The sequence below is a fragment of the Pygocentrus nattereri genome, chromosome 12 (assembly GCF_015220715.1).
Source record: "Pygocentrus nattereri isolate fPygNat1 chromosome 12, fPygNat1.pri, whole genome shotgun sequence".
Taxonomy (NCBI): Eukaryota; Metazoa; Chordata; class Actinopteri; order Characiformes; family Serrasalmidae; genus Pygocentrus; species Pygocentrus nattereri.
Window position 1 is genome coordinate 27102464 of NC_051222.1, and position 15230 is coordinate 27117693.

Here is a 15230-nt window from a genome sequence, read left to right on the forward strand (position 1 = left end):
GCTTCTCTCACTCTCTCTCTCTCTCTCTCTCTCTCTCTCTCTCTCTAATTGTCAATAATCTGCTTGGCTGCAAGCCCCACTGGGTTTCAGGGTGAGTGTGGATGAGGACTGATGAAATTCCTGCAGAAAGATTCAGTGAGATTCACTCTCAATACACCCAGCTCACACCCACATACCCAGCTTATCTACTGGACGTGTGTTAGGCTGGTCAAATGCCACTCATTTTATCAGTCAACTAGTCATTGTTGTCTATAGTATGTATTTTTACCCATTATTGTTTGCAGTTAGGTCTTCCCCATCACATGATGCTACCAAGCTGGGAAGGTGAAGGTTAGCGTGTACTTCCTCCAAGACGTCAAGTGTCAGCATATTTTTTCAAACTGATGAACGCAACATCACAGCTCAGCTCAACACGCTTAGAATACACTAGCTGCCAATTCTGTTATATTAGTTCACATGTGCCCTTGTTGGCTAGCATAATGCTGAGATATGGGGGTAAGGGAGGACCATCCTATGCTCCCAGAAAGAGCAGAGCTAATTATACTCTTTCAGACTCCCGACCACGGATGTGCTGTGGATCTCCCAACAACAGCTCTGAAATAAAAAGCTCAGACCACCTTAAAGAACCTTAATGAAGTGCAGTTTTTGACAGAATATTAAATATTTCTTACTAAGATGAATGTGATGTTCGACATCAGTCTGTAAAGCTTGTTTAACCCAGCAACAGAAACCAGGACACATTTACAGGAGGGGCACTGTTAGGTAGTGTTAGAAAACACCAACATGCTGATACTTTTGCTGAGGTGTAAATGAGTTCTCTCTCATACTGCTGGCTCATCATCATTACCATCATCATCATCATAACAATCATCATCATCTTGCCCGGAACAGCTCTGGTACACAAATGAACTCTTGCAATATAACCTAAAGGTGCTCAGAAAGAACATCAACAAAAGAGAAACACTGCAAAAGAATATGCCCCTTTTATCACCTTGTTCTAGAATATTCTCCCCATGTACAGTGTTCTAGAATGTTTTCTCCCATTCATGCTATTCGGGAATGTTTCTCCCCATTTATATTGTTCTAGAATGTTCTCTCCCATTCATGCTATTTGGGAATGTTCCTTTCCATTCATATTGTTCTAGACTGTTCTCCCCATTCACACTGCTCTAGAATGTTTTTCCACTCATAGTTCTAGAATGGTCCCTTCCATTCACACTTTCCTAGAATGTATTTCTCACGTTCACTCTTATCTGGAACGGTTTCCTCCATACGCAACTTTCAAGAATGTTCTCCCCCACATACACACTTTTCTAGAATGGTCTCCCCCTTACAAACTCTTCTAGAATGTTCTCTCCTCGTTTAAACGGTTTCAGATGGGTCTCTCTAATTCACACGGTTCTGTACTGTTCTTCACACTATTTACACTGTTTTAGAATGATTCACACTCGGTTATACATTTTTGCTAAATCTGACAAAATTTTACTAAATTTACTAAATTTATACTTTGTAACAATTTTTTTTTACTAAATTTATACTTGGTAACTCTTGGTTTAATTGCTTAAACATTTCTTTAAATTGAACTAAAATTGTACTTGATCAGCTTCATTTACATTTATATAACTTCTTTGATTTTGGTGATGTAATTTCAGCAAACTTTTTTCCAGTGTAGTTACTGAATGATTCATGGTGGTTACCGAATAATTAATAGTAATTACTGAATACTCTCTACTGGTTAATGAGCAATGAAAAGTAGTTACTCAGAAATTAATAGTGACTTAATAATCCACAGTAGTTACTGAATGTTACATAATACTCATTAAACAAATCACAGTGTAGTTAAGTCCAATGATTAGTCACTAAATAATGAGCCTACAGTTTAAGGGTTAAACAGAGCACTAGCCTCCGTTACCATATTAAGAAACGTTCCTTGTGTACTGAGAGACCATGTCTGCTGCATTCGGCCCTGAGCAGCCACTGGCTAAAAAACGAAAGCTCATGCAAGGATAATGCATTCAAATCAGACACCACTGGCCCTGAATTACGATAGGGTTTTAAAGCAGAAACTGAATTCAGGCCTTTTACCTCGAGATTATCACACTTGCACACACAAGGCCAGCGAGAGACTGTATATTCACAGGAAATGATTAAAGCCAACCTCCGGCGTAACACCTTCAATAAGACTGGGGAAAACCCAGTGAAGTCAGAGAAAGCATATTTATCACTGTCAGAGCAGAACCTCAAACTCCACATCATTGGAATAAATAAGGTTTACATCGTATTAAAGCCTCTGAACACTTTTTTTATTTTTATTTTTTAAAGTTACATTAAAAATGTTTTTTTTTCTTTTTTCTATATAGTTACTGTTTTGGAGAAATGAGCTTGTATTACAACATTTACACTTTATTCCAAGTAATTCTGGGCCTTTTCTATTAACCTATTCATCATGAAATGCTCACATAATGTAACCAGCTGCCGCTTTCAAATGGTGTAAAAATAAATAAAACATATGAAAAATGAAGTTGCTATGACAGCAATGATATACAGTGCAGTGAACATGGCATATTTTTAAACCAAAAAAGGCAAAAGCCTGCTTCTTTTCCTAAGGGAAGTAAACAAGGTTCCTGTGGAGGACAACTGTGCGAATATTCATATAAAAGCAAACAAACAAAGACAGGTAACACACACACACACACAGAGAGAGAAACAGAGGGGGTGGGGGTGACTGAAGACAAACGAGGCTGTATTGTATTCCCTTGGGCTTGCAGAAAACTCCTCTGTAGCGGAACTCTCAAAGGAAACTCCTGAATTAAAAACCCAATCAGTATTCATTTATTCAGCACTGTAACTGCATGGCTGTGTGTGCGTGCCCCTGTTGCAGTTCTTTACTGGGATTATTTCAATGATGTATTCTCAGTGTGGGGAGAGCATTACACACTGTTTGACTAACAAACTGAAAATATGTCAACATTAAATGTAACTGACCTCTACATGCTCCGCCCACAAATGTATTCTCCAGTAGCAACTAGGCTGGACAAGCTTCACAGAACGTTAACCAATATTCCAGTCAGCCTAATGAGAAACTGCAGCTCTCTTGTCTACAGAAATGTGTTCAGAGCGTTTAAAATATTTTAGATATTATTTATTTTGTACAGCTGTATGCATTCGTTCATAGTAGGCACGCCTGGTAAAATGAATGTTTTGCTGATTTTAAAAGTGAAACTAAGTAAAAACATCCTCTGCCGAAAACACACTAGTTCTAATTTTAATGGACAATTACTGTTTACTTGCTAAATTTAACATATTTAACCAAAAACATGAAATGTGCCAAAGGTAGGACACATTTTATATTGTTTTTGTGTTAAAGTCAGCAAATAAATAGAAACTGTGCACTAAAATCTACAACACAAATGTCATGTTTAGGTTTGTCCTCAGTAGATGTGTTAACGTATTTTCACTTAAGAGATCAACAAATTTCTCTCTCAATTCAGTCATGGCCATTAGCTAGAACTCCCTTATAAGACGACGGTACTAAGCTGGGAGGGTGAAGGCTAGTTTTTGGCATAATTTGATAAAAACTGTTGACCTTCACATTATGTGTAAATTTCATGATGAATGGACCAAAAGAAATGGCCCAAAATGTCTGGCCAAAAAGTCTGGTTCCATTGACTTACATTAAAAGTAAAGTACGTTTCTTCCTTCTGCTGTAAAGTCAGCATTTTGGAGATACATGGTTTTCTTCTGACAGCAGCTATATATTTTAAAACGCATCATTGATCAGCTCAAGACTCAACACACTTGGAGGAGAACACTAACTGAGCATTCTGATTAATTGAGATGCACAGAGAGGACTGTCCCATCCACCCAGACAGAGGCCTACTGCACTCTCTGACTCACAACCACAGACACCAGGGACTGAACATGTGACCTCCTGACCATAGTTAAAGCTTAGGTGGTTACACCCCTCAGGAGCCCACTCAGCTGCATTTTACGTTAACAAAGTGTATATATGTTGACTTTACCCTGTTCATTTGAATGGAAAGGTGAGGAGTAACTAAATGAGGTTCATACAGCCGTTTAGTTTGTGTTGTATGTATTATGTTTTATAAATTCCCTACGCTTCTCGAAAAGCACCTCCATACAGTCTCTATCTCCTTATCCAGCCTCATTGCCTTTTGCACCTGCTATAGTCTCTCAGAAATCCTTGCTACGGGTCCTCTCTTCCATTTCTATATGGAATCATGAGCACGGGGGTAAGAAATCAAGAACATCTCTGCACAGCTGTTCAGAAGTGGGTCAAATGTCAGTCAGGTTCCTGGGAGGACGCTCCTCATTACGCTTTAAACTGAACCAGCTTCTGCTGAAATAAGCCGGCTGCTGTGCTATGCTAGGTGTAGTATTAGTATTTGTCATGTTTACAGTCTAGTTGACAGCAGTGCAAACGAGAACATCTTCTCAGGAGTGTGAAGGAGAAACAGCTCAATAATTGTAGCAGCCCAGCTTTTGATGTTTAGAGCAATGGTAGAAACTCTTTTTGTCTTGTTTTCTTACACTGATCTTCGCTCAGAGTCCGACAAACCTACTACAGTCTGTGAGGAAAAGAAAAACTTGCCTCAGATAAAATAGCTTTCGATTCGGCTGTTGGGGGTGAAAGCTCAAGCTTCACTGTGCAACCAGTGATACGCACAATATTCTTTTACAATAAACAACCTCAACCTCATCCTCAAGTCTAGCAGGCAGAGGGCTCTTTATCATTATTTAATATTGTCATAGGATATAATTCATTGGTTTTATCTAACACAGTAATTTAAATATTTGTGATCTGCCACAAGTATTTGTCAGGCGTTCTCAAACACAATTGTTGATCCCATTTTGAATATATCAGAACATTAAAAGATTATTGTGCAAATGAAAATTTATGGTGTGTCACTTTGTATTTAGCATTTGAGGCAATTAAAAAATATTATTACCTTATTTTATTATTACCTTATTATATTACCTTAAATTATTATCACCTTAGTCACTTTTTTCTAGCGAAAACTAAAGATTTAGCTATGAGGACATTGTGTTACATTGTTATAGCAGAACATTTTTGCATTCCATTGTTTTTTTTTTTTAAGTTTTATAAAAATATCGTGAAGAACATGAGTTTGAGTCTTAGTTTGAGTCTACGAGTTTGAGTCTACGAGTTTGAGTCTGTGGAAAAAACCTTTAATTAATTTAATTTCTAGTCAAAATGGCCATTAAGTACAGGTTGATAATTTTTTAGAAGATATTTCTGAGGATTTTACATTAGATAATCCACTTGCATAATCAAAGGGAAAAAGAATCAGTGAAAAACTAGTTTCCACAAATGGAGTTCAAAACATGATTAAAAGACACAGAGAGAATGGGACTCAGGATTGTGCAAAGCCTGGTAGACCATCCAAACTGTCTCTATCAGATAAAGAGTACTTAAAGCTTTCATCTTTGAAAGAGAGGAGAAAATGAAGCTCCACTCTTGATTCAGATCTGAAAACATCTACAGGTGTTTCTGTCCATCTTTCAATTGTGAGAAGAAATCAAGAAGCCCTCACTGAGAAAAGAAAATACACTGAAAATCAAGCAAAGAAGCTGCTGGTGTTCTCAGAAGAATGGACTGACCATTCCAGCGTCCAGACCTCAACATCACTGACTGTGTTTGGTATTACTTGGATTGTGAAAAGCAGAAAATGCAACCAACTTCTAAGACTGAACTGAACTGCAGATTCTCTGAAAAGAATGAAAGCTGTAATACAGGTGAAGGGTGGATGCTCTAAATACCTTCAGTACAGACAAATATGATTACATTTAGTTGTTGAGCCTTCTGGGTAATTTTCTGTCAAACATATAGGTTCCCTGGTTTTTCCTAATGCTGAACTTGTATTTAATGGGTGCCTTGACAAGATGTTAAATGAAGGGTCATGAGTGTTTTTACACCTGGCTTTTCATGTGGTCAAAGGAAATCTGGTCACTGAAAACACATGTTGATGTAAGCCACTAAATGTCACGGACACCAAAATGCCCACACACATTCTTGTGACCACTGCCGTGGGCTTATATACTATTGTTTTCTCGTCCCCTCTTGAGGTAGCAGTGAAAACACTGAAGCTGACTAAATGATGGTCTTTGCCATTTAATCTGAAAGGAAAGGTTGTGCTTGAAAGCCTAAACCCTGCAGGTCCTGGGCTTAGGGGTTTTGGGCCAAATTGCGCTGACCTTTTTGAAGGAAAGAGAAGGGACTGTAACTGTGGAACGAGGGCAGTGTGACTTCAGGCGCTTGAACTTCCTGCTATTTACCGTGTGACTTCCTTCCTCTGATGGCCAACAGAATACACTGGGGAAAAAACAAAGGCTGAGCTTTTGGGACAGTGAGTCACATGTGCTTGGTTTCTTTTTTTAAGGTAGAATAAGCAAAAACTTTCAATTCTAATTTGATGAAATATTACAAAGAATGAGTGTAATAGTAGTGTAGGTGTGGAATTTTACAGGATGAAGAGTGAGACAGAAGTGAGGGCTGAAAGGAATGTATGTGCTGAGAAAATGTCTTTTCCTTTCAGCAGTGGGCAGAGTAAAGACGTCATGCCGATGCAATGACAGCCTACGTCTGTGGTTTCCAACTCCTGACCAATGACATTCTTGCGTTTCTCCTTTCCTAACACTCTTAATTCACTAATCAGAGCACTGTCAGGCCCTTTTGGAGCTTAATCAGGATGTTAGCATGGGCGTAATTTACACTGGGGACATTGGAGACATGTCCCTACCAGTGGCAAACCATGGCTTTTATTTGAGCTAGGCCTTCACTTCAAGTCATAAATGTCGAAGCCTCTACAATAATGCAAATTCCTGCTAGGGCCCATATGGGATATCTTGTAGTATGTTAGCACTAAAGCTAATGCTGGTGCACATGAGTGTTTTCTGACCATTCTAGATTTTCTGCAGCTTCTACAAGACATTTTATATGTTTTATTTAAAGATGCACTTTTACAGGGACTCTTTTAGTAAAGATTCCTGGTCTTTAAACCTGACTAGTGGCTATACTGCAGTCAGTGATGTATCTAGGACTTCCAGAAGGCCTGGAGTGACATTTGTACTCCCAAAAGTAGTCCCACTTATTGTAAATCAAACCATAGTTGGTTGATTCCACTGTCAGGTCCTAATTATGTTAATAGTTAATCATGTTAGGCCTTCAGTTCAGCTCCTGAAGTCCTAATAATTTTCTATTGGGCATTTTACTAATTTTACCTTTAATTTCCAAACCAAAATTAATAATCAAGCAAGAGTAGTACTACAGCAATCGTAGAGTGTAAATACAAATGACATTCCATTTAAATGCAAATGACATTCCAATACAATTCCATTTAATACAGATAAGCTAAAAATTCTCCACTGATTTTCTTCCATCCCTGATTTTGTCCCCAACACGTCTTAATATTGCAAGATGATGTGTTTTTTTAAATAAATAAAAACAGCTTATTTGTACTGAGGAGCTTCATGTGGAATAATAGAACCAGCATGACTCTTTTTGCCTGGGACTTATCCTTGTCCCCAGCACTCCTCAAAACAACATTACTTCCGTGGTAATTATAGCAAGGAGAACACAAAAACGTACAGTGAATGGGACCAATATTGTAAACCACTGAACTAACTACTTTTGATATTTAGAGCCTGTTTACAACTTGCATTAACCTATGTTTCGTGTCTGGATCATAACTGGATAAACTTTGGCTGGATTCCATTTACACGTCTTACTAGCTCGCGTCCCCAATTTAACCAAATGAGATCTGATTGTTAATTTCCCATGTAAAGAAATGCAGCAACACATAGATCATTTCTGTTCTGTCTTAAAAGTGGATAAACTTTAGACTGAACACTTTCATCGGTCTGGTGTGCATGAAGGTTTGGGGTTACCTCCAGCCTCACGTGTCCTCCATCTTTCGTTTCATTGTTTGTCGCTCAGCTGATGCATTTCCTCTCACGTTATTGTATATGGATAATGAAAAGATATTCCACTTACACTTGTGTTACATGCAGTCAAGATCCACCTCCAAATGTGGTTTGAGTGATCCGATTGTAACCCAATCACAATGCGCCTTTGCGGTGCTTACACATGGCTTTTCATGAAATCAAGTGAAATCTGAACATGATCAGGTCACCTTAATACAAAGTGTTAGCAAGTACTGGTATTCTATCATGTAGCGCTTTTGGGATATTGATGATGTGTCAAACATTATTGATCAGAGAGGTAGAAAAGAGGGAGAAGGTTATACTTTGCCATCAGGCTGCTTTCTTTTCTACAGATCTGTTTTTAGTGTCAATGTTGATTTGTCCAGAGAAAAAAAATCACCCTTTCTAGTACAGAGGAAAACAGGTATGACAGGTCAATCAGAGCTAACCGATAATAACAGCCAATACCAGTGATCCGTGGATTTAACGTGTCAGTGAAAATACTGTTGATAACACCACATTCTCTCAGTGACGGAAAAAAGCCTTAAACAGCTGCAGTACTGGGAGTTAAATAACTATATGACAGTTAAAAAGGCTGAACTGGTGAATCTGAACACAGAACACCATCATGGTTAAAATAAAAATGCGTAAAATATGTCCAAACTTAGCATTGAATTTGAGAATAACAGAACAAAAACCCTTTTATTATGAGATGTAATACAAAATAAGAGGTAATTAACAAAAACCAAAAGTGCAAAGAGTTTCTGCCATTTGAGTCGAAGAAACTTGACTTTGAGAACTGAGAAATATCTCAAAATTCACCGTTTATTATCAGTAAACTGGGTCAGCCCCTACTCTATATAAGCTACAGAGACTGAAACTCAGGACACAATCAAAAACTGACACCAAAAAACAGAAGAGCGTGTTCTTTGTTCTTGCTCATATATTTTGCCCTTTTATTTCTGCTTTTGAAATAACATTATAATGCAGACAAGCTTCGAAGGCGACAATTGCCTGGAAAGAGAACTAAGAATTAGATGGATGAGAGGACTAATATAATTTAAACAGCTTATTAAATAATATTAAATATTAAAGTCATCTAAAGCTGAATTCCAGTATGTGAAATGCAAATGAAAACAGAAAGCACTGATTTGTGAATCTACTTTTACCTGTACTTAATCAAAAGCAGCACAAAGACAAGATATTTAATGTTTTATCTTATCACCTTTGTTACCTTTTGTAAATATAAGCTAATTCTGCCTGTAACACACTCCGAAAAAGTTTGAAACAACTTTTTGCAAGGATTCTAGATATTTTACCCCCTATGCTGCACCACATTTGTAAAAGATGCAGGGAATCTGGAAAAATCTCAGTGTATAAAAAGCAAGGCTAAAAACCACTGGACGCTCATGACTTTGGACCCTTCACATGGCAATGCATTAAAATCAACGAATGCTATTCATCTCTGAAACCATACGTCAACAACGTCTAGAAACGCTGCCGGCTTTTCTGGGCTCAGCTCATCTGAAATGGATTGATGCAGAGAGGAAATGCATATTGTGGTCTGTGAGAAAACCCTTCAGATTATTTATGGAAATAATGAACATGATGTTCTTGCATGATGTATGGTGGTGTAATAATGCCCATGGCACGGATAACTTGCACATGTTTATAGGCACCATTAAGATATATAGACTAAAGATTAAAGATATATAGACATTTTGGCAGAACAAGTGCTGTTATGGAGACCAGGGCTCAGCAATCTTATCTGAAAAGTGGCTGCAGGCTTTAACTCAAATCAAGCAAAAGCACACCTGATTCCACTTGCTTAATCCATTGTCTTCAAACAATGGATTAGCTTTCTGAGGTGTGCTCCAGCTTGATTGGAACAGAAACCTACAGCCACGCTTGCCATATTGGGATAAGATTGGTGACCCCGGTACAGAACACAGGTCTAAGCTGCAGCAGACCGTTTTTGTGTTTTACTGTCAATCAACCAAAAGAGTGAAGGAAACAAACATCATATTAAATCACTGTTTCAGATTATTCGTGAAATGGTATGATTTTGACACTTCAATGAAAATCTGTTTCATTTTTTTAGCCTTTTTTTCTCTTTTTGGCAGAGATTTGCATGTATCCCTAATAATTAAAAAAACTGATGCTGCCAAAAACGTTCCATGAAGAAAAATCACAGACAAACCACTTTTGGTTCCTTCTTTTGAATTGATTCCATTGGCACTTTTTCTGTTCTTCTTACAAGTCTAATGCTGTGAAACAAGCACAATATAAATATCATGCATGTGTCAGACTGTTCACTTTTCATTTTCAAGTAATCAGTTGCTTGTTCGTCCACAAGCTTGTGTCAAAGCACATCACTAGTTTGCCCATTTCCTACACAGTGCCTCTTCAGCCAGAGTGTATCGGTAAAGCGTGTGACAGAAGCAGAGAGAGGAAGCCAGGGCAGTGCATTAGGGCTGCTCTGGAGTAGATTAAGAGCCATGTTTCAGGAACACTGTCCTGATGTGACTTGTCTTCACAACAACGACAACTACCACCACGATTACAACAACGGAAAAAGTGCTGATTGACCTGGTTTTCTTTCCCTGCCGCTCTCCCAGAAGATTAAGCATTTCTGCATTAAAGGTTCTTGTTTGCACGGATCACTCTGGCATTCTCTCTTTAACACATACGCATACACACTTGGAAATGATTACTTCCCCGAGGAGGCATAAAGAATGTGAGGAATGCGTTTGGCCCCTCTTCGTCACATGATCCTAACTCATCTAAGCCACAGTTGGAGTTTAACAGCGGATTGCGTCGTTTATAAAAACCAGTTATGGAACTCGTTCTGATTGTGTCGCTGCAGTGCCAAAGCCTTACCCACTCTCAGCCATGTCATACTCCTGAAGCTCCAGCAATATGCACTATCAGTCAAAATGGCCCCCTCTTTGACATATAGGTCATGTGATCTGTCTAAAACCGCAGTCATGCTAGACTTCTGCGGTCTGCGTCACCTTGGGAAACGGCCCTGACCGAGGCTGGTCTGGAAGATCCTCTGACAACTCTTCTATGAGTGGCTAACTAACCATGAAGAGAGCAGACACAAAAGTTCGAACCTCTCGTATCTCATTCACCTTTCAAACCAGTGAACTTCATAATCAATGATCTGACCTGCCACTGTGTCTAAAGCAAATACTTAAAAAAGTAGAGAAATAATACGTTATTACTTTATTATATGTTTTTCGTGATATCATGTGCTAAACCAAAGGGTGGGTAGTTATGTAAAGCCAAACAAGACCACACCCCCAACTCTTTGAATGAGGAGAGACATATAAACATGAAACTGAAGGCCAAACTACTGTTAAACATATTTGAAACCACTTTTAAAATCTGACAAAACCTCATAAGTAGTTTGTAGCATTTGGCTCAACAACAGGTTGTTCTGGCAACTGCACTTGCGAAGATCTCAAAAATGAGGGGGGCTTTCCCTGCTCATTGGTTGCTGATTGGTCTTTTTCTCAAAGGGCAGGATGTTTTCCCCTATACAGACACCATGTTGTGTGTTATGAGATTTCCTGTCCGTATTTCAGCCACTGACTGCTCTCCTCCTTTATAACGTCTCCGGTTAAACTCAGAGTTGAGAAAAGCTTGCATAGAGGTGGGCAATGTAACAATATCATCACATTGTGTCTTCAAAAAAAAAAAAAAAAGGCTACACAAACACAAGTGTGTCATTAGAGCACAATTATTATAGCATTATATAACTTGATTTAGTGCAGCACATTTGTAAATGTTGAATAAATTGTATACCATTGTATAGTTTTGATCATTTTAAATATAATAGTGCTGGTGCTTTTTCATCTATTCCAACTTAGCAAACCTCAGAAAAAACAAATATCGTGAGGCATATTGTGTATCGTAAAAATATCCTGAAGTATCGGGACGTTACATTTATGCCATGCCGCCCATGCTATGAGTAGGAATTCTCAGTTGAGGGGCTTCTTCTTTGGGATTTCCAGTTTTTTTCCTAGTTAAATTGCAAGTTATGAGCTTGAAATAAAGCTACCTATGGAACATTAAGAACATTAAACTTTAAACATTAAACATTAACATAACATTAAAGCTTTTCCCCTATTTACTTCACCTTCAATACATATTGACATTACTTCTATTAGTTATATAATGTTTTCATGTCATTAATAACATTTACTCTTCGTTTCTACATTTGAATCTGTATACCTGATTATTTCCTATTTGTTTCAATGGCAAGGAAATATTTTTCTTCTGCAAAACAAGAACGGACACACAACAACATTCCATCAAACGGAAATACAGATTGAATGTGCACTTTCAGCAGACTCTCTGCTTGTGTGAGCTACAAGTGAGAAACAACTGATGTAAAATTCATGCTTTTGTTATTGCTGGCAATAACACTGGACTTCTGAGGGTTAAAGGAAGTCATTTGAAGGAAGCATTTGAGATTCAGCTCAGGTCTATTTTGTACCTTGTAAGTGAGGTTTTGTTCAGATTTGGCTTTAAATTCTTAATGGCCTGTGTATTTGAATCGGAGACATGTCTACTCTCTTCCAGGGACGCAGAGTTTTAGCCTTTGTTTACTTGTCTGAGAACCTCCTTAAACCCATTCATTAAAACTCGATTTTACTTCCTCCACTTGACATCTAAAGCTCGGTCTAGAGATGGCATACATATAATATCACTCTTTCTTTTCTGATACTGATTCTTCTTTATTCAATAATAACTCGAAAATTAGCTTTTTTTTTTTAACTGACGCACTTCACTAAAGCCCTACTTAAACTACTGATTCATTTTCATACGTGTGTGTGTGTATATATATATATATATATATATATATATCTTTCTGTTGTTGGGACAAAACTTTGTATCTCCATTTTCGTCCTTTTTCATGTGAAAATGCACATTTCCCTTTATGTTGTTCGTAAATTTCATGATGAATGGACCAGAAGAAATGGTCCAAAACGACTTGGAAATTAAAGGTAAAGAAGGTTTTTTCCTTCTCCTGTAAAGTTAGCATTTTTGGAGATACAAGTTTTGTTCCGACAAAGGCGATATGTGTATATTAGAATAGCACAAACACACCCTTAAAACATAGCAACAGGCACATATGTCATACTGACTACTAAGGTATTGGCTTTGATACTGATGCACCGTTTCCTGTCCTGATCATTCATGTTAAACCAGCCCTCAATCCTCAGATCACAGCCCATCATACCAGTTACAAACCCTATAATAAAACTATATATATTATATTACTGCAGTGTATTCAGCCACTGTGGAGAGTCCAGTGTGCACTCTAGTTTGTCTTCAGGAGGCTTTATTGAGCTCATTTTGATTTGGGCACTCCCATAACAGCCATATCAATGACAGAACGTGCTCCCTCTTCTGGTAGACAGAGTAATGTCCCATTAAATTTGTCACCTATTAATTACACTAACAGTTCTGTAAGTACATCGTATAAAACTGCTGATTTTATTGAGCTACTTGAGCATGTGATTGCCATACAACTATTCTGGCTCTTTTTATGTCTTAAATCCAACAATATAGTCAATACAGCATATAATTCCAAGAATGATGAATATTTAACTTGTTTACGAGTAGCTAATTTGAAATGAAATGAATTTATCCTTGATGGTTTGAGTGCACAGGGACACAAAATACTTAGCACGGAACAAGACGTTTAATTTGATGAAGCGATGTCTATTTATCATCTTATAATTCAATGTTTCTTTACCAGTGCAGCCAGTTTTCATTAACATGGTTAAAATGATTAGCAAGGCGTTGTTCTTACAACAAGAGACAAGAGCAATTACAGCTAATGGCTGATTAATGCTGACTTAGATTTTAAATAGAGGGGGAAGCACCTATGCCCAGCCCTGCTTTCATGTTGCATAATTTAGTTTGCACCAAAATACCTCACTAATTCAACCTTGACTGCATAACGCTTTCGTATTCTCCCAGAACACTCAGAGAACGTGAATTTAACTGCTAGAACTAACTGAAGGCTCTTCTGTTGTTTGGTACTGAATCTTGTTGTTGACAGGAGGCTTTTTGAGTTCGTTTTGAGACAAAAACTCAACTTCATTACGTCACCTTAGCTGAGCTCTGTAAATGGAGAGAGTAAAACAGTCTCTCAAACAGACATCAGTCCGCGATTTGAGACGTAGGTCACAACAGAAGCAACTAAAAACCTCACTGAAATGATCAGTCCAGTCCGTCTGTAAAACTGTAGAAAAAACACAATTTTCTGTTACCATAAGCAACCTACCGTATCCTGCATTCCCTCTCGTATTTAATCTTTCTCCTTGATGTTTGTGTGGCTTTATGACCAAAAGAGTCCTAATTCATTTCAACACTTCCAACTTAACCCCCTATATGGCCAATGGCTAGTTACTGAATGATACGTATTAGTATATGATGAGCCTGAGATTTTAAGGGGTGAAACAGGCTGGTTTACATACTGTATCTTTTAGACTGATATATGTAAATGACCTCTACAAATGGCCAAAGATGACTTAGAAAGATGTCTGGTTCCATTGACTTGCATTAAAAATAAAGTATGTTTTTTCCTTCTCCTGTAAAGTTACTATTTTGGAGATACAAGGTTTTGTTCTGACAACAGCGATATATATATATAAATATACACACACTTTTATTTGCAAAAATTGAGGAAATTTTTCTCATCTTTCTATTCTATGGGTTATGAGGCTATCGGTCTGTGAACACACCCATACGGAAGCACTCTAATGGTCAGCGATGTGGCATTGCAGCTGGCTTTGGAACATCTACTGGGAAAAGCACGCTCCTCAGAACTAAATAAACAGTCAGCTGCTCAGCAGACTAGAGGCAAGGCTTTAAAGGCATGGTTCACTGGAAAATCAGGTCAGCACAGATGTTCCCCTTTGCCCCAAAGTCTGCTTCTTTAGTTTTGCGATCGAGCTATGAGGCTAGCCAACTGCATTTTTTTTTCGGTTACATAGACTTCTATTATGCCAGCCGAAGCTCCAGTGCAAAACTCAAGAACCAAATTTCAGATTAAACCATACCTTGGCCAGCTCGCTGCATTTGGGTAGAGGGGTAAACTGTGCCAGTTTAATTTTCCAGTGAACAATCCCTTTAACCGTGCAGTTGCGTGAGCCCACAGTGTCTGGAGGCGCAAAGACGGTCAGTCATACTCACAGTGGCACCAGCCCAGATGGCAGCACCAGTGCAGCTTGAAGCACTTGCCG

At 38.2% G+C, this 15230-nt stretch overlaps 1 protein-coding gene across 1 annotated transcript in view; it reads right to left on the minus strand.

Moving 5' to 3' along the window:
• c12h3orf70 (chromosome 12 C3orf70 homolog) overlaps nt 1-15230 on the minus strand; it is a 35115-nt gene that overhangs the window by 19277 nt on the left and 608 nt on the right. The window contains exon 1 of the mRNA XM_017712150.2: nt 15181-15230. This exon is cut by the window's right edge and continues 608 nt beyond it. Within this exon, the coding sequence (XP_017567639.2) occupies nt 15181-15230 (50 nt within the window). The remainder of the gene's footprint in view (nt 1-15180) is intronic.